Source organism: Panthera leo, chromosome D4 (assembly GCF_018350215.1).
Source record: "Panthera leo isolate Ple1 chromosome D4, P.leo_Ple1_pat1.1, whole genome shotgun sequence".
NCBI classification, from domain to species: Eukaryota; Metazoa; Chordata; class Mammalia; order Carnivora; family Felidae; genus Panthera; species Panthera leo.
In genome coordinates, this window is record NC_056691.1 from 61,248,843 (window position 1) to 61,269,399 (window position 20,557).

General features: G+C 38.2%; 1 protein-coding gene across 3 annotated transcripts in view; it reads left to right on the forward strand.

The window, feature by feature from the left end:
• TGFBR1 (transforming growth factor beta receptor 1) overlaps positions 1–20,557 on the forward strand; it is a 56,913-nt gene that overhangs the window by 23,955 nt on the left and 12,401 nt on the right. For 2 of the 3 annotated variants that reach the window (XM_042914304.1, XM_042914306.1), the window contains exons 2-6: positions 4,068–4,313; positions 8,200–8,442; positions 13,450–13,680; positions 17,882–18,049; positions 19,672–19,828. In XM_042914304.1, coding sequence (XP_042770238.1) covers positions 4,068–4,313; positions 8,200–8,442; positions 13,450–13,680; positions 17,882–18,049; positions 19,672–19,828 — 1,045 coding nt within the window. The remainder of the gene's footprint in view (positions 1–4,067; positions 4,314–8,199; positions 8,443–13,449; positions 13,681–17,881; positions 18,050–19,671; positions 19,829–20,557) is intronic. The other variant, XM_042914305.1, reaches the window with a different exon arrangement.

Here is a 20,557-nt window from a genome sequence, read left to right on the forward strand (position 1 = left end):
TATTTGTCCAGTGACCTATTCTTGTTGAAGGACACTTGTTCAGAGAAGCCCTTTAGCCCTAATTTTCTCAAACTTGCCATAAGTAGTAACCCCTTTAAAAGGAAACATGCAGAATGTATTTTTCATGTTACTTAAATTGTATAGCTGTGAAACTAGATAAAAAATTTTTTGTTGTTTTTGGCTCATTTATAACTATAAACCAAGACTGCAAATTAAATACAAAGACAACTATGAAACTAACAAATTTCAAGTTAATAGTTATTCGGTGAGACAGGTGATGTTTAGGTTTCACAATAGAAAAAAATAGCCTCAGGTCTCATGCCATTTTAAATCTGTTTCTCTATTTTCACGTGAGTGATACTAAAAGCTGCAAGTATCCATTCTCTGTAAGTAATGTTGTGCAAGGTGCTATTAATGACTTTAAGGCTTTGTTTTTAAGTTCGGGATAATCAGACCTCATGTCTGACCAAAACACTTGCCAGCAAACATTCCTTAAATACCGGTTTTAATGAGATGTCAGCTGTGGTGTTCACTCGGAGATGAGGTTAACATGATGACATTACTGAAGTCTTTATTAAATGGTCCTCTATACCAGCTCATGCTGGAAGTGAGAATGGAAAAATGTCATTGGATACTTCCATCCACATTTATTTCTAATGAACTTTTGCAATTGTACTGCAAAGATAGGACCCATGTAATACTTGCAGCATATATATGTGGCATTAGCTGTTAGACTGTTTGTTGGCTTTTGACGATGCCTGTATTGTCATATGCTCTGATGATTCTAGTTTCCTGTACAGTATTTTTCACTGTTGGTTACAGTTACAATGAGACCTTTCCTTGCACAGTGTGCCATGAGAAACGTTTGGCCTGAGGGAGATCTTAATACAACCAAAGAAGCATCAGTGAAAGACAGCCTACTGACAGTACTTGTTTAGATTGTGGTTACTTATGATCCAGAATTTTTATCATTCATTTTAGATTATCTTTTAAATGAAAGCATTAAAAATTTTTTTGTACACAATTTGTAGACTCCCCTTCTTCTCCCAACATACTTGGGACCTCTGGTTTGGGAAATACTGCGTCAGCATGTATTTTTGTGATCACCATCTAAGAGTCCAGGATTAAACGGTGGGAAAACAAATTTTAAAAAACTTGGCCCTTCTTAATGTAATGAGAGACACCTTAACAGCAAACTATAAATAGAGTGATTTGTTCGATATGACAAGTCTTAAAGGTCCACAAAGAAGACTAGGAAACGTATCATAAGGACCCACCCAGTTATCTTAAGGGTGGGGAAGAGTTTAGAGCATATCATGGAAAAGATCTTGTTTGAATAGGGTCTTAAAGGATGAGAGGTGGGTTTAAATGAAGCAGAAAGATAGTATGTGTGAAGACCATGGCCACGAAAGACATGATGGTGGGAAATGTGTGGCCTTAGATGGCATTTGCAAAGGGAGCCGTAAGTTGGAATCCAAAAGTAAAAGTCTTGTTAGGCCAAGCGTGTAGGTCTCATTTCATATATGCTAAGAGAGAAGATGAAGATCTTAGAATTGAGAGAGTATTCATGGCAGTATTTTTTATACATAGCAATTACACACTGTATCGTAGCGTTCGCCTTCTGTAGGCCTTGGAGCTCTTCAAGTGCTGGAACCATAAGTTGGTCTTGGTACACTAAGCTTTTGGTAGAGTAACTGATAAAACTAATGGTTAGACAGTATTGGTCGATTGACTAACCATGAGTACAGAGGATTCAGGAGAGAATTATGACAGTCTCCTATGGTGGTGGTTGTGATCTTTTGTGGGTGACAGACTCCTTTGTGATTCTGCTGAAAGCAACAAACCTTGAAAGCCATATATTTGACCTGCAGTTTCATGGCATTCATGTATCCCTGAAACCAGTCCATGGATTTTTTAGTCAGAATCCCTCCTTAGGAAATTATACCCGGGGAACCTATAATCACTGTGAATAACTACTGTCTCTTTTAATAATCTTTAAGTATTAGACTATGGACTATGACTGTGTCTTTTTTAATACTCTTTTTGAGTTCTTGTGTTTGGGAGGAGTTAATTCAAATAGCTGAACTATTTAAGAAGAAGAAAGAACAATTTTTTTTTTTTTTTTTTTTTTTATGACGACTAAGGTAAAACATTGCTGGTCTGTAAAGGTAGTAAGTATATTAGTTAAGCCAGCAACCAAGAAGCACTTGCTTGAGGCATTCCTGACATTCCTGAGTTTGGTTTTAGCAAGTGAGTTGAGGTCCCCAAGACCACCCTTAGGCCCAGTGATTTGCTAGGACTAACAGGACTCAGAAAAGCTGTTGTACTCATGGTTATGGCTTATTACAGTGGGAAAGATACATAGTAAAATCCTCAAAAGGAAAAGGCACATGGGGCAAATCCCAGGAGCAACCAGGTGCCAGCTTCCAGGTGTGCTGGCCCAGTGCAGTGGCACAGGTGCACTCACTCCATAGCTCAGCATCACTGTGACAGCACGTGCAGAGTGTTGCAGCTTGGCAAGCTCAGTGGAGCCTTGGTGTCCAGGGTTTTTATTGGGTCTCAGTCACACAGGTTTGCAGTGTTCGTATCAGGGAGAATGTGCCAAGGGCTCAGAGCTTATTGCCTAGGGACTAGCCAAGGGCCAGTCCTAAACAGGCCTTTCTTGGGAATATGCAACATTTGAGCATCACAAGCCTGTTGAGTTCTCCTTTCCTGCACAGTAAGCTGTTCAGAGAGTTAGCTTTCTTCTGGCCTGCCTGTCTAGCTATTCTTTTTCTAGATATGCTGTTTCTGTGGACCTCCTTGGTCTCATCATAGGTAGCCATTCTGTGTACTACATATCTGGACTGTAACGTTTTCCTCTCCAACGAGTAATTGGGAAGTTTGTTTGGACCTAAGGACATAACTGTGTTTTGCAGTTTCATGAGTTTGTAGTGAAATCTAAGTGCCCATTCTATCATTCATTTAACAAAAGTGTTTTTTTTTTTTAATTTTTAATGTTTATTTTTGAGAGAGAGAGAGAGAGAGAGAGAGACATAGGGCCCACAGGGGAGGGGCAGAGAGAGAGGGAGACACAGAATTCCAAGCTGTCAGCACAGAGCCCAGTGCAGGGCTCGAACTCACAAACTGCGAGATCACGACCTGAGCCAAAGTCGGACACTTAACCGACTGAGCCACCCACGCGCCCCTAACAAAAGTTTTTTGAATGGTGGTATGTAACAGGCCTGTTAGACATGGATTTACAGAAATGATTAATATGGATCTCTGCCTGCAATGTGCTTATAGTTTCATAGGGGAGAGAAAAAATATAGCAATCCTGTTAATGTGTGCTTTGGGAAGCACTTAACCTCATTGGAGACCATGGTGGAAGGTCTGTGTCTGTTTGTAGGGGAAGGTGTTGGTAATTACGGGAAGACTTCCCTGAAGGAGTCACTTCTCCAGTTAAGCCATAAAGATCAAAAGATACAACTGGGCATGTTGCTAGTGTTTCTCCAGTCTATGATTACCTTAACTGGTGCAGTCTCCTTGGCTTACTGAGCAAGCACCCTAATCCTAGCTAGAAGATACATGCCTTTCTCAGGGTTTGCACAAGAGGAAAGAAATACAAATCTATTTCCATTACTCCATTACCATAAATCCACCCAAATGACATTTCCAGCCTCTAGTGAAGTAGGTAGTTGTATTTTCACATATTGCTTCCAGGTGGGGGAATATGTGAATACATAGCTTTGGGCTGATAAGAATAACCATTAAAAATTTACATGTACTGTGTTTCAAATGGGAGAGCCTTACCTTGATGAAATTACTTGTAAGAATTTTTCTGTAGTTGTAAACCAAAAAGTTTTAGAAAAAAACCTCGATCCTGATTTTATCACATTTGACTCCTATGTACGTGTGCTTCTGAACAGAATTTGGAACTTCTGACAGAAATAAGCATTTTATTTTTTGAACAGTGCAAAGAAATTGTATTATAATAGGATCAGGAATGTATTATTTTAGTGAATATGGGATAACTTCACATTGTGAACCTTGAGAATTTTTTCTAATAGAATCTTCTCTTTTCCCAGCATTACAGTGTTTCTGCCACCTTTGTACAAAAGACAATTTTACTTGTGTGACAGATGGGCTCTGCTTTGTCTCTGTCACAGAGACCACAGACAAAGTTATACACAATAGCATGTGTATAGCTGAAATTGACCTAATTCCCCGAGACAGGCCGTTTGTGTGTGCACCGTCTTCAAAAACCGGCTCTGTCACTACAACGTATTGCTGCAATCAGGACCACTGCAATAAAATAGAACTCCCGACTGTTGGTAAGTGGTTGTGTAAGACTTTTCTCTAATACTGAACGAAAAGCTGATTCTGACCCTGGTTTTAGAACTAAAACCTTGCTCCATGGAGAGGCAAGAAGGAACTTGTCCGTAGTTGTAGAGTTATAGGAGTAGCCAAGATCCTGCTTGCTGGGTGTGTGTTGTTGGAGAACGTGGTTCCAATAATAGACTTTCTCTGAGGTCTGTTATGCCTAAAAGGCCATCCTCTTCAAGGCGGATTCTGACAGGGCTGCTGCAGCAGTACATCCTCAGAGTGTCCCTGCTTTGTCCTCAGAGTAGCCTTCTCTTCCTTGTATGATGCCCCAGCCTTTTAAAGCAGTCGGTAATGGGCAGGAATTGAGCGCAGCACTAAACAGTCCAGATGCCTTCATTTTGTAATTTAACTTTGCTTTATGATCTTTATATACAAATCATTATATATGATTTCGGGGCTTTTGGTCCTTCACCATAGTTTACATTTAACAGTGTCCTGGCCGAGCCAGGAATTTGAAGGCTTCATAAATTCTTAGAATTAGATTAATGTTCAGGTTCTAGTTTAAGATGTTAGCCTGAGCACATGTATTTAACTCCTTCCATCACTTTCCTCAAATCCTGAATTTCTACAGTGGCAATATAGAATATTCAATATAAAAGTGGGGGAAACCTGTATTCATGCTAGCAGAATTAATGGAAGAATACCAGCCTCGTGCCTATATTTGTGAGAAACTTCTATGATTTATAGTGCAGATAGCATCAGACTAGTGAAGAATTGACTACCCAGATGAAGAGAAGTACATGAAAGCACCTCTTACAGAATCCCACCTAACCTTACACTGAGGCACTCGGGTGAGGAGGTTACAGGAGGAAATGCCCCATCCTTCTTTAGGAAGCACCTGCTTTCATTGCTCATGGAGGCAACCACAGTGCTCCCTCTCCACTCCGAGTTGGTCCAGGCATCGTGCTAATTAGAGTAGGAAGCACTGCTGTGGCCCAGCAGAAAAGGGCCAGCCCTACAGGTTACAGAGCGAGGCAGTCCTGCGCTTCATTCAAGTGATAACAGCAAAGTAAAACCAGACCTTTCAGCATGGTGGGGAAGCTCCCCATGGCAAGTTTCTATCAGACTGATTTTTCTGACTTCTGTTTAGGCATCTGCAATTCTAAAATGACAAAGAAAAATTATAATTCCACAATTTCCCATTTCCATTTGGCTTGAAATACCTAAATGAAGACTCATAAGCCTTGTGAAGAACTCACTTCATTTCTAATGCTCAACATACATAAAAATCCCTCATTCCCAGGTCTCTGATAAGCAAACAACAAAAAAATAAAAATAAAAAAAAAATTTTACCAAATGAAAAGATTCAGTGGTTCAGAAGTGAACTGAACTGGATGAATCAATCCTATGAAAAAGACTTACCTCATGATAGGGAAGAACTCCCAGACATTCTAAAGTCCATTTTCAGTTAAAGATCACTTTTATTTTATTTTATTTTATTTTATTTTATTTTATTTTATTTTATTTTAATTTTATTTGTTTATTTATTTATTTATGTTTATTTATTTTTGACAAAGAGAGAGCAGGGGAGGGGCAGAAAGAGATGGAGACATAGAATCCAAAGCAGGCTCCAGGCTCTGAGCTGTTAGCACAGAGCCTGATGCGGGGCTGGAACTCACAAACTGTAAGATCATGACCTGAGCCGAGTCGGACGCTTAACTGACAGAGCCACCCAGGCGCTCCTAAAGATCACTTTTAGATGAAAAGCTCAACTGATGAATTATTTTTAAAAATGCAGTATTGAGAGTGAATAGCAGACTGGATACTAATATTTTATAGTTAAGTGTGATACAAGCTTAAGGCAAGATAAGCTTGAGAAATTGTGTTATAATTCAGGGAGAAAAGAGGGTGAGCAAATTAAGAGCTATAGAGGATAAATCTAGGTGATCCAATATACTTACTACAAAAATTCCAGAAAATGACAAATGAGCAGACAGAAGAGATGCAGAATGTTATGCAAAATTAATGAAAAAATACGTAATGAAATACATATAATAAAATGTCAGTTTCAAGAATGAAGAAAAAAATTGCTTATGCATTCGGCACAAGTGAACACTGATTACCTCTAAAAAGAAGAAAAAGTTCAGATTTTCTGCTTTTTTAAATATCAGAAGTTAATGGAACATCATATATTAATTGTTACCTAAAATTCCTTAGGTCTGCCAAGATTTTTTATGTATAAAAACAACAGCCATTTTTAGATAATAAGTATTCAGTGTATGAGAACCCATGTACTCTTCTTAAAAGAAATTATAAGAATTAGGATTCTATCATAAGAAATCAATCCAAGTAAAGATCTCAAGAATGGGAAAGTTGTGATATAAAAGAAATGGTTCTGAGCAGTGAACCAGCAAGGCTCAGGATTAATGCCAATGTAATTAATGTGTTTCTGAAATAATGCAAAATGTTAGTTATTAAGAGATTATAAGAATATAAATGATCTTGAAATAAAAGTCCAAGTGGTAAATGTCTGACTCTTGATTTTGGCTCAAGTCATGATCTCTTGGTTAGTGAGATCAAGCCCCATGTTGGGCTCTGAGCAGACAGTGCCCAGCCTGCTTGGGATTCTCTCTCTCTCTCTCTCTCTCTCTCTCTCTCTCTCTCTCTCTTTTTCTCTTTTTCTCTTTTTCTCTTTGCCCCTCTCCCACTTATGAGAGCATGGACACACTCCAATAAACTTTAAAAAATAAAAATTAAAAAAAGTCCAAGTGGTTAACATAGACTAGGAAGTATATACATGCAAACTCTATTAACAAAGCAAAAGATATATTTTACATTTAAAAAAATGGATGGAAGGGTGTCTGGCTGGCTCAGTTGGAAGAGCATATGACTCTTGGTCTCAGGGTCCTGAGTTCGAGCCCCATGTGGGGTGTAGAGATTAAGTAAATAAAAACTTACAAAAATGGATAGAGATAGATATATATACACAGACATATACTAAAATGTGAATTGTTTGGGGCTAGTAAGGCTAAAGAAAATTTTTTTTCATTTTACTTTTGCTCATCTATATTTATACTTTTTTTTTTTTTTTTGCCTGCCATTTGTATATATTATTGGCCTTGGAATAAGAAGACAAGCCAAACTTCTTTAAAAAAAAAAAAGACTTAACACTTATGATGAGCACCGAGTAAAATTGTATGATTAAAATTAAAATTGTTTAATCACTGTACTATGTACCTGAAATTAATATAACACTGTATGTTTACTGGAATTAAAATTTAAAAACTTGATTAAAAAAAAGGACTTTTAAGACATTAATGGGAGTTTTTCCAGATTATTTTTTTTAATTTGTTTATTTACTTATTTTTGAGAGAGAGAGGAGGAGGAGGAGGAGGAGGAGGAGGAGGAGGAGGAGGAGGAGGAGGAGGGGCAGAGAGAAAGGGAGGAAGAAAATCCCAAGCAGGCCGTCAGCACAGAGTGTGGTGTGGGGCTCAATCCCACGAACTATGAGATCGTGACCTGAGCCGAAATCAAGAGTCAGATGCTTAAGTGACTGAGCCACCCAGGTGCCCCAGATCATTGGTTCTTTTATTAGTGACCTGAGAGTGATAGTGTGGATGTCCTGGAATGTTGGTGGTCACTGGCTTTATTTAGACGAGGCTGAAGAGCAGAGGAAGAGTAAGTGGATGTTGTCTGACCTGACGATCATGAAAGGGGGGCCAATGGGAGAAGACTAAATGATTTATTTGTTCTCGGTTTGAGCCCTATGAGCTGCTGGAATGAGGCTCTCTGACTAATGGGAGTAGTGGCCAAGTGCATGAAATGGGGAGGATTAGGAAATTGTGGATGCCACCTTCAGTGTTTTTGCTATTGTTGATGTTTATTTCATTTGAGGCCCTTTTTCAGGAAAGCCATCATCTGGCCTTGGTCCCGTTGAATTGGCAGCTGTCATTGCTGGACCAGTCTGCTTCGTCTGCATCTCACTCATGTTAATGGTTTATATCTGCCATAATCGTACTGTCATTCACCATCGAGTGCCAAACGAAGAGGATCCTTCCTTAGATCGTCCTTTTATTTCAGAGGGCACTACGTTGAAAGATTTAATTTATGATATGACAACATCGGGTTCTGGATCAGGTAACGTACTTGTTTTTCCTTTTTCCTAAGAAGTCTTTTAAAGATTAACTGTGTTATTTATTAGTTGGCTAAGCCAATTGGTGTATTGTGTAAAACTTAAGATAGTGTAAATACTAATTCCAGCTTTAAGGCCAGTTAAGGTCTGCGGCTAATTCATCGTAGATGAATTAGAATGTACTTTTAATGTTGAAGTAAGTTTGTAAGTCATCTTCATGTTTGTATAAATTTCAAAGCTTTCTCACCTTCTTATGACTCCCATGAGATAGAAAGAATAAGGACAATTATTTCTTGGGAGTGAGGCTGAAGTTCATAGATGTTCAAATGATCTGTAGCTACCTACTCTATTCAGGATTGTTTACCAGCTTTATTTTGATGTTTGAAAGCAAACATGGCAGAAAATGTTTTTGGAATTTTTAAGGTTATTTGCTTTTTTAACATATGCAATTGCTGTCCTTAGCTCAGACCTAGTTTTTTTTGTTAAATGAATGGTTTTCTCACTTTAGAAAAATGTCTAACCACCTTGTTATTTAATATAGCTTTATGGATCCATGACCTCTGTGATGTTTGCTTTTCTCAGTTCCATTTGCTGATTCTTGTGGTTTCAGAAGTAGACTGGCTAATTGCCAGAATCATCTCTTGAAGTGGATTTTGGTATGGCAGTACTTCATGTTTAAACTGAAAGGGATTTATTTTTTCAGTTGCATGAGCTTGAAAAGACACTGAGAGAGGAAGACGCCTGTCCTCTATAATAGTATAATTTGACACTGGGCTAGGAATCAAGAGATCAAGATTCTGGTGCAAGTTTTGTCATTGGTTGGCTCTCTGACCTTGGTTAAACCGTATTTCTTTTGGGCTTCTATGTCCTTATCACAAATTTGGAGCAGATACTGAGAAACACTGTCTTTTGAAAAGTATAAATCAACTTCAGATAAAGCCTGGATTCATGGATAAAATGAAGATTTGAAAATATATATGATGAAAATTCCACTAATTTTATAATCAAGTAACTAAAGGAACATTAAAGCAGAAGTTGTGACTGGAGTAGGAATAGGACTGAAGCATGAAATCTCATCTGATACCAATGAAATTTCACACTGTGACAAATGTCTGTTTATTTTAAGGAAATGAATATAGATTTATACGCGTATCTGTTTATTCATTTAAGCGCGAGGAAACCGGCTTCTTGGCCTGAAGTCTTCTGTGGACTTTGGCCATATACATTCAGTAAGTGACTTGTGTCCATGACACTAGAACACACACAGGCTTGTGCTGCGACTCAGGTCTCTCAAGGCAGCCTATAGGGACCTCTGAGATCGTTGTGAGCAGGGAGGCAGTGAGAGGTTGGACTGAGATAGAGCAGCCTTGCTGCTGAAGTGTGATAGTCTTTGGGCCGGAGTGCTAAGAGGAATGGAGAGAGCTTGTTTTAAGGCTTCTCTGGGGTTTTCCACTGATTCTGAGTATAGTCCAGAGGGTTCCCAAGGAACATCTGGCTCATTCTAGAAGTCACCCTAGACCAAAAAACTATGATAAGCAAAGACCAAAGTCACAGAAAATCAGAGTGGCTACAAATCATTTGGAATTCCTTATTGCCATACTTCCTGCATAGCAGTAATGTATCAGGCCTCAAGGGGAATAAGCCCACCTAAAGCATTAGAAGAAGTTTCTGTCTGCATGGCAGCTGATTTCTGAATAAGAATACATTTATTAACCTTTTAAGATACAGACATGAAGTAAAGAATGAAATTCTTCTTTTTCCATTTTATCTGTATTTCTAGATACATCGGGAACTACAACTCTGCTGTCTGAAACTTTCTTTCTCTCCTTTTATGCTCCACCCTGCAAAAACTGGTCTACACTGTTTGCTAGCCCTGTGGCTTTGGACAGTTAGCTGATGTCTCATGCCCAAGTTATTTTATCTTTAAAATGAAAGTAATGAACCCTGCCCTCTGCACGTCATTGGATTGTTGTGAGGTTCAAATGAGACAAGATGTTCTGATAAATTGTAGTTAGGTCCAAATGACAGGTGTTACTCTTATTGGAAAGGTATTTGGAAGAAGAATCTGACATGCAGTATAATTTGCTGCATTACAAAAAAAAAACATAGTTGAAGGCCTCCTTTCCCTGTCATAGTTCATTATGTGCTGAATAGCCTCCAAATTTATTGAGACAGAAGCTATCTTATGTAGAATGATAGCAGAAAATGCCACTCGTTTACCTTCTATTCATTATAAAGCCTTAGTCTCATGCATGGGACTCGTGACTGTGAGTAAAATGTCTTTACATAAAAGCCTTTTTAGCCCTTTCACTCACTGAGAAAAGAAGAAACTAATCATTTCATGTTATGAATTCATATGTTCATTATTCAGTACCATGACCATAATGGAGGAAAGGCCTGATCTCTGTTTCTCAAAAACTGTGTCTTTAACTTGGAAACCGTGGGCAGCTCTACCCCTGAAGCTAGCCTGATCCCTGTTGCGTTCATTTGAATCACAGGCTGTATGTGGGCCCTTATTTAAGCTGTCATTAGATTGTAAACTATGTGTGAGCATGTGCATGTGTGCCAGTTTGGGGAAGAGAGTAAGTCTCTTAGGCCACTGTTCATTATGTCTTGTTCATGCTTATGGTCTCTTAGAATGTACGTGGTTGTTCCGGTCTCGTTTTTCTCATTTGCTGCATGTGAAGCTGCTTGGACCCTGTCTGCATATTGATGTTTCTCACAAGCATTTCTAAGGATACAGAAGAGGAAAGCAGATAACATAGAGATTTGAGTTAGGCCTGTTTCTTTTTCTCTTTAGAAGAAAATTATTACTTTTTAAAAATGCTCACTTATTCATACAGGTTGTGGTAACTAAATATAGATAATATGACAGATCTAGATTTGGTTTTGAATTTTAGTTTGGGATCTAGAATGCAGTGATGATGGGGAGACAAAAACTTTCCCCTTTCTTGACTGTATCATTTACATGAGGCCTGAATGTGTTAGACGTTTTCATCCTTCCCATTTGCAGTTCCCCTTTCTCTTGTACTCCTTGCCTTTTTTTTTTTTTTAAAGTTTATTTGTCTGTTTTGAGAGAGAGAGAGAGAGAGAGAGAGAGAGAGAGAGAGAGAGTAGGTGAGGGGCAGAGAGAGAGGAAAAGAGAGCATTGCAAGCAGGCTCCAAGCTCAGTGCAGAGCCTGATGCGGGACTCAGTCCCACAACTGTGAGATCACGACCTGAGCCGAAATCACAAGCCTGCCATTTAACCAACTGAGCCACCCAGGTGCCTATCCTTGCCTTTCTAACTCCCAGAGTCGCTTCCTGAAGTTAACTCTTAAGTATACTTTATATCTTTAGACGTGTGACCCCATTTAAAGGCTTTAAGAAAATCTTGTGAATTAGTATCTATACTAAATAACATAACTAAGAATTGATTATTCATAATATTAAAGAGCTCCTTGATTTAAATAAGAAATTTTCACAGATCTATTTTTAGCTAGCAGCCTCCTTATCAACAAAAACAATTGCTTATAATTAGACTGCTAACTACTTTGCAATAGGTGGGGAGGATAAAGAGCAAGGAGAGAAAAGGACCCATTTGAGAAACTTCTAGATGAAAAGAGGAAAAACTTTCTGGTCACTTTAAAGCAAAAACTTAATGTTCTGATTAATAAGCATTTTATACTAGGAAACCAAGAGAGCACATATTTTCATTTACTATCATTGGATTAATTTGGTCTACCAAGCAATTCTGAATATAGATTATAAATTACATAAATTTACGTGTATAGGTCATATAAATAAAATACAAGTGTAGAACATAGTTTAAACTGGTATTTTTACTGTTAGGGTCAGTATAATTTAAGATGACATTTCCTTAGTCCATAGGGGATGTGATATTAAGTGAATTGGAATAGTTCCAAATACAGTGTTACTTAAATGTTGTAGATAGTGATAAATCCTTTTCTGTAAATGAGTGAGTGTGGCAATATTTTAAAAATACATATTTTAGAGTAAGGCATGTTCAGATGGTGAAATAATGCCAATGTCCCATCACCAAGTTATAAGTTACTTGGCATCGTTCTTTAAGATACTAATGTTGCCTAGGCAGCCCGTTCCTAGCAAGTAAGTTGCTTGTCTTGAAATGGTTCCTGTGATAATTTTTACTGATTTATTAAAACCAGTATGGATTGGGGCGCCTGGGTGGCTCAGTCGGTTAAGCGTCCAACTTCGGCTCAGGTCATGATCTCGCGTCCATGAGTTCAAGCCCCGCGTCGGGCTCTGTGCTGACTGCTCAGAGCCTGGAGCCTGTTTCAGATTCTGTGTCTCCCTCTCTCTCTGACGCTCCCCCGTTCATGCTCTGTCTCTCTCTCTGTCTCAAAAATAAATAAACGTTAAAAAAAAATTAAAAAAAAAAACAAAACCAGTATGGATTGTACATACTGATTTTATGTTTCTTGTGTTCACATACTTTTCTTCTCCCGTCAATAAAACCATTACTACATTCATCCTTCTAAGATAAGATCTTTAAATTACTTCTCCTCATTCCCCTCATGGGCCCTTTTCAGAAATTTTTAATAGTTCCTGTTTTATCCACAGCTCTCATTGGTCATCTTGGGCTCAACATACAGTACTCGTCATACTCTGTGGACAGCTTCCCTTCTCTTCCATTGCTTTACCATGTCCATCCCCGTCTGTGTGTCCAAGCTGGTTCTGTAAACATCCATTCATTTTCCTCTTCTACCTCTGCTTGAATATTCCTCCTACCTAAATTCTTAGCTCCTCTTATCCTTTGGTCCTATCCCTTCTGTAAAGGACAGTCAAAATTCAATTTAGTGTACAAAGTCTACCTGGACCCTCTAGGCAGGAGTTTCTAGATTCTTATATTTATTATTTTCATTTTAAATATGAATTGTTGTTTTTGTAAATAAAGTCTGTGTCTCCCAGTGAGACTGTAAGCTCCTTAAAGATAGAGCTGTAAGAGTTATTCTGTTCCTGAGTCACTCTTTAATGCCTATGCTTATCTTTAGGTTTACCATTGCTCGTTCAGAGAACAATTGCAAGAACTATTGTGTTACAAGAAAGTATTGGCAAAGGTCGATTTGGAGAAGTTTGGCGGGGAAAATGGCGAGGAGAAGAAGTTGCTGTCAAAATATTCTCCTCTAGAGAAGAACGCTCATGGTTCCGTGAGGCCGAGATTTATCAGACCGTAATGTTACGCCATGAAAACATCTTGGGATTTATAGCGGCAGACAATAAAGGTCAGTAACAGTTCCTTCTCCTTTGAGTAGAATGAACTCTACTTGAGCCTTTCCACAAATATGGCTACTAAACATTGTCAGATTTGGTGAGAAATCAATGTTTGCCATACAGATTAGACCCATTAAGTCAAATAGAATATATTAGAAGCCTTTAGAAACTGGAATTTCTTAAAGATTTTCTTGACTCTTGACTACATGTTTCTAAATCTCTAATTGTTTTTATAAAATATAAAGAGCAATGTATATTTTTTAAAAGCGATGTTCTTTTTTTCTAGGCAGTTAGTTATTGAGTATAGTCATAACATAGAAAAAATTTTATAAACTCTGGTTGCTCAAAATTGAGATAGGATAGAGCCCAGAGATCTGTTTCCTTTAAATTTCCTCATGACTGTTAGGGCATTCTGATCTATACTAATGACCGTATTTATAGGAAGAGTGAAAATAACTGCTCAGTGTATTTTGTGTTTTAAATTGCCAGGGGCTAAGTAGCCTTTCAAATAAATAAAATAAACTTTTAAATAAACTCAGTTAAATAGAGAAATAGTTTGTCCAAGACCACCTTGCCTATTGGTGATCATTCTGACGCTTTCTTGCCTGTGGCACAGATCCGATGCCGCAGGAAGCAAAGAAGCCACGTCAGTGGAGAGTCAGAATGAGTGTGACTGCAAGCAGTGGCTTCAGAATGTCCTTCGCCTACTGTCTTGACTTCAGTTACTACTGTCGTGTCCACTGTTCCTGCTTCCGTAGATTCATCAGAGACTTGTGTTAGAGCTCCTGTCATCCCAACCCAGAATCAGATGTATTTCCCAGCTTTCCTACTTTTAAAAAACATTATCATTTTCTTGTTTAGATTGACCAGAACCATAGTCCTCTTTTTCATCCTCTCCCTTCCCGTTTTCCTCAACAGTATTTCTTCAGAATATTAAGTGTATTTAAGATATTTAAAATATTAAGAATATTTTTCCTTTTGCTTCTCTGAATTTTCAAACTTATTTGCAGTAAGCATTTATTACTTGGGTTGTTTTGATTTGTTTTTAGTTTTCAGTTTTAGAAATTTTCCGGTATGTAGAAAAGTGAAGTGAGTAGAGTATAATGAATGCCTGTCACTTAGCTTCAACATTGATTGTTAGCTCATTGCCTCACATTTGATCTCTGATTCCACCTCCTGCCTCTGTCTGAATTATTTGAAGCCAAAGACATGATAATGGATATTTTCTCTATAAAAATTTTTAATTTTCATCTTTAGATTAAGGAATCTTTAATGAAACATGACCACACGACCATTGTCACTTTTTAAAATGTCATCAGGTATCTAGTCACTTTGAAATTTCTGCATCTGTCTTTTTTTTTTTTTAAATAATTGGTCATTCACTTTACGAATAACTTGAGTTCACACATTGCACTTGTCACTTTGTGTCACTTTAGTCCACACAATGCGTTTGGTTGATAATTATCTTAGATTTAAAATTGCTTAAAACTTAAACTTAAAATTGCTATGTTCCCTCTTAATCTTTTTTTTTCTTCTTGAAGTTTATTTGTTGAAGAAACTGGACTGTTTGTCCTGTCTGGCTCATTCTGGACTCTGTTGATTGAGTTTCCATAGTATCTCAGAACTTGCTCCTTGTAGTTAGAATTAGAGACTGAATCTAATTACATTTTATTGGTTTCTTGGTGATATTGTATACCTTCCTGTATATTGTATACTTCCTATGTATCACATCAGGAGGCATATAATGTTTGATTATCTCTTTTTTGTGACTTAGGGGTAGTGATGGGTGTGATGGATGTAGGCAGTGATTTATCAGTGGTTACTACCAGTTCCATATTACTTACCTTAAAAACAGATAAAAGCAGTGATCATTGTTTGACCAAGTCCTTCATTTTCACTTTCTTCTGCCTTTTACGTCATTTAGCTTCCTCTCCAACCCTTAAAAGGACCTTAAAAATAATGTTCCGTGACTAGATTTTCTGTCATTTCTTATTTCTTAGTAGTTGTCTTTGTTTTCTAAAACCCTTCTTACTGATTCCTATGAGAGCTCTATGTCTACGAACAATAATTGCTCCTTTGAAGAACTTACCCACATGCATAGTTTCTAACTTGGCTGTGGTGGTTGCTTTCAAATCTGTATTTTGGGGCTCTAAATGAGCCCAACCTGTTTTAGGCGTATTTCAAGTTGCAAACACACTGGCACACGGTGCTCTTGCTCTGTGCCCTGGCCTTTCTCTTCCCAGTTGCTCAGGCCGCAGCCAAGCTTGTGCTGTCCTCTGGTGGTCAACATGGGAACTGGCTGCCCCTGCTGCATCTTTCCTGCCCTCTCCTCTTTTCTTTGTCAGGGGTTAATGGACTTTGCCCAGAACCTAGTCCATCCACACCAATTCCCTTCTCCTTTATCCTTATCCCCCTGAATTAGTTAATTCCACCTGAGACAGTCCTTTATATTGCTCAGCCTCTTCCTTCTCCCTCTTCTGCCTTTCTTGCTAATTACCTCAGAAAACCTCCCTTTCTTCCATCTGCCTGTGTTCCTATTTGTCAGCCTTTCAGAATTCAGTCTTGATTAGTAAGTATGCAGATCAAGGTAGTGATGCATCCGTGTCAAGGGAAAGAAAAACGTGTAAGTTTGAATAGAATTCGTTTGTACAGTTTGTGAAGAACAGTTTATAAAGAACTAGTGTCATGAATATCTAAATTCTTTTGGAAAGTACCCAGAAATCCCCTCTAGAATCTTCTGAAAATACCTTTCTTATTCTCTTCTAATCAGAGTTGCTTTCCTTCAAGTAAAAACCTTCAAAATATAGATGCTGTTTTATGTCAGTTGTGTGGGTTTTTTTTTTTTTTTTTTACAACCAGTAGGGTAGGAAACATCACATTTACAAAAATTCTTTTAATTTTTCATTTTTTAGGGGGAGAGAGCGAGCACAAGTGGGGGAGAGGGGCAGAGGGAGACAGAGAATCTTAGGCAGGCTCCATGCCCAGCATGGAGCCTGATGCCGGGTATGATCCCATGACCCCAGGATCATGACCTGAGTTGAAATCAAGAGTCGGACCCTCTACTGATTGAGCCACCCAGGTGTCTCAGGAAACAGGAAACAGCCTATTTTAAGTTCCTGTGTGCCATGCGTTACACTAACTGCTTAACTAATTATCTTATATTTTAAATTTTAACACTTTTGCAAAAGTAAGGTATTCTTGCTGTGTAAAAGAAGAAACAGAGGCTCATTGGTTACAAAACTTATCTGAGGTCACATAATCCATAACAACAAGGCCCTGGCTTTCACTCCAGGTCAGAATGACTCCAAGCCTGCATGTTTTACTGAATTGTGCTACCTCCTAGTATTGTCGTAATGTGTGATTTCACGAAATATGTGATTTTCTTGCTACTTTTAGGTTAAATAGGCTTTTGTGGACCAGCCTAGCCCAGAAGCCTAGCCAGAATCTTTACCATGATTCCCATGGGAAAACACATTTCAAATCCATGTATCAGTTTACAAGCAACCTTTTTGAAATACATATTACTAGTTGTCAAGGTTCAGAATCACCTTATGTAAAACTGGGTTCAGCCCTAGCTTTTTTCCTCTGGACGTTTTAGTTCCTGTCTCTGCTTTCCCATGTGTCAGTGGGAAATACCACAATTTTTATATTTTTTTGTAAGCTGTAAACCTTGGGTTCATAATCCTCTTATCTGGCTTCTTTGTGAACTGAAGGTACAGTCTGTGATAAAGCTTGCATTTCTTCATTTAAGCTCACAGTCAGTTTTGTCCTGTACTATTCCATTCCTACTGTGGCCACACTAGGCTCCAGATACTTCCCATCTTCCTTCCTCTCATTTCCCTGCTCCTTCCAGAAACAACCATCGAGCACCTAACCTGAACCAGACATTTTTCTAGCCACTAAGGAGTCCCCGCTCTGTTACTGTCTGTGTAGGTTCAAGGTCACCATTTTGGAACTATGACTCCTTATCTCTTAAATGGGATTAGTTATCCTTGCCTTATCTCAAGACTAGGGGGCTTACTCAGAGTATCTGAAAGATATGTATGTAAAAGTATAAGACAGACAAAACATGAAGGAAATAATATGCACACTTACGGTACCATCATCATATGTTACAGTTGTGGATTTCAAGAGTAAAAAGTGGTAACTTTTGAATTGATAAATCTTAAATGTTCTACAACCCATCTGAAGCATTGTTATTCTACTCTATAGACAACGGTACATGGACTCAGCTCTGGTTGGTGTCAGATTATCATGAGCATGGATCCCTTTTTGATTATTTGAACAGATACACAGTGACTGTGGAAGGAATGATAAAACTCGCTTTGTCCACAGCAAGTGGACTTGCCCATCTTCACATGGAGATTGTTGGTACCCAAGGTAACTCCCAAGTAATTCTGTTATTTAAGCTTTAAATTCCCCTGAATCTAATGTCTGTTAGAAAATTTTTGTGACAGGTCAGCCTAAGTGGAGATGTTTAAAATGAGGTTTTAAATGAAATTATTTTATCTTTCTGTTGAAAATCTCAGGGGGAATTAGCAATGTAGGAATTTGTTTAGAGATTCTCTAGTCATTGTGGCACCACTGACGTGCTCGTGAGTTCTTAAAAGTGGCATGTAGTCTTGTGATTTTGAGGATCTTCATTTTAGAATTAGTCTAAAAGAATGTATTTTTATGTGTAGTATCAAATGTAATGTGAAAGATGCTTTATAAAAATTAACATGCTATCTAATATTATCTGGCCATCTAATAATCATATATAACCCTGAGATAAGGAGACTGCATGAGACAGTTTATAGTTGAAAAATTTTAGTTACGAAATTGTTGTGGTATGATTTTTATGCCATGTAGGATATCAGATGCCAGTATCTCTCTCTCCTGTAGAGATTCTACACTTGCCATCACTCCGCACTTTACTGCACACATGCTATTTCACATCTTAGCCTCATCTTTGTAATTATTATTGTTGTTGATTGTACCAGCTCCACTGAGTTATAATTCACGTATCATACAATTCACCCATTTTAAGTGTATGGCTCAGTTTTTAGTGTATTCACAGAGTTGTGAATCACTGCAGTCAATTTTAGAACATTTTTCATCACTCCGGAAAGAAATACTGTGCCCATAGCAGTCGCTCCCCAGTTCCTCCCAAACTCCTTAGTGGCTGGCTTCTTTCTCTTAATGTATTTTCAAGGTTCATCCATGTTGTAGCACATATCAGTCCTTCATTCCTTTTTATGGCCAAATGGTATTCTGTTGTTTGGACGTACCACATCTACCTATCAGTTGATGGACACTTGGGTTGTTTCCACTTTTGGCTGTTGTGAGCAATGCTGCCATGAACATTGGTGTACGCTTTTTTAATTTTATTTTTTTGTGTGTGGGCATATATTTTCAGTTCTCTTACACAGTGGAATTATTGGATTATATAGTAATTGATGGTGTTGGGGCACTGCCAGACTGTGACGATTTTTTCCGAAGTGGCTGTACCTTTTTACATTCCTGCCAGCAATGGAGGAGGGTTCTAGGGTTTCCACACTGTAATTATGAGTTTTTAATAGCATGTCTTCCCGTGGTTAGTATTAAAGGTTGTGAATCTAAAACTGAGTACATTACAGTTGGGAGGTAGATGAAGTGATGTAGATATTTGGTTCTTAGACTGAAATATCAGTCTGTGACTAGAGTTCTGTAAATAATTCATGAGATGTCAACAAACTAACGTCTTTAACCCCTAGGCTTCGAGTTGTTAGACTTACAGTTTTTGAGCACCATCTTTTAGAGAATCTTATTTTCTCTATGTTTTTTGAAGAAATGTGATTTCAGCAACTTTTGGTATAATGACTTGCTTGGGGTTGTTGAGTAACTGTCCAGGTATTGTGGATGATGCGGGCTGAGATGCTTTGACACTGCGCTGGGACAGGAGTAGAGGCTTTGAACCTAAAGGTGAGAATTGTGACTGGTATCACCTTTTAAATAATCACATTTAATTTTTGTTTCTTTAGGGAAACCAGCCATTGCTCATAGAGATTTGAAGTCCAAGAATATCTTAGTAAAGAAGAATGGAACTTGCTGCATTGCAGACTTAGGACTGGCAGTAAGACACGATTCAGCCACAGATACGATTGATATTGCTCCAAACCACAGAGTGGGAACAAAAAGGTATACTTGTGAATAGTATTTAATACCTTCTGAAATCAACTTCTTTTTCATTGCCTTCTCATTTGTATATACGTATCTTCTGAAACTCAAACCTGTACTTTATTAGATTGCCCACAGGTAGAAGATCTCATGGTCTTGCCTGCTCTGAAGCCAAGGTTACCTGACTTTAAAAGATGCCTGCTGATGAAAGGTGGCCCTTCCAGAATATTATCATTAGTTATATTAATTATAATAACAATATTAGCTGACGATAATAGGCTGCCCAGTATGTGCCAATCATTTTAATGGGTCTTGTATATATATCATCTCAGTTAATGCTCTCCTTATATGCTGTACTGTAGCTAGCCCAACCATTTCCTTATTTTATTATTTTTAAAAAATGTTTATTTATTTATTTTGAGAGAAAGAGAGAGCAGGGGAGGGGCAGAGAGAGAGGGAGAGATAGAATCCCAAGCAGTCTCTGTGCTGTTGGCACAGAGCCCAGCATGGGGTCCAATCCCACAGACTTCAAGACTGTGACCTAAGCCAGAATCGGGAGTCAGATACTTAACAGCTGAGCCACTCAGGTGCCCCCATTTTCTTATTTTTAGTTCCTGAGAATACACCTTTCTTTCTTCCTCAGAATTTTTGCATGTGCTGTTTCCCTGATTTGTCCTCACCCTTCCTTTCTCATAGGAAGCCTTTTCTCGACAGTGAAGTGCCTTTACCAAGGGCTCTCAGCAGGCTGAA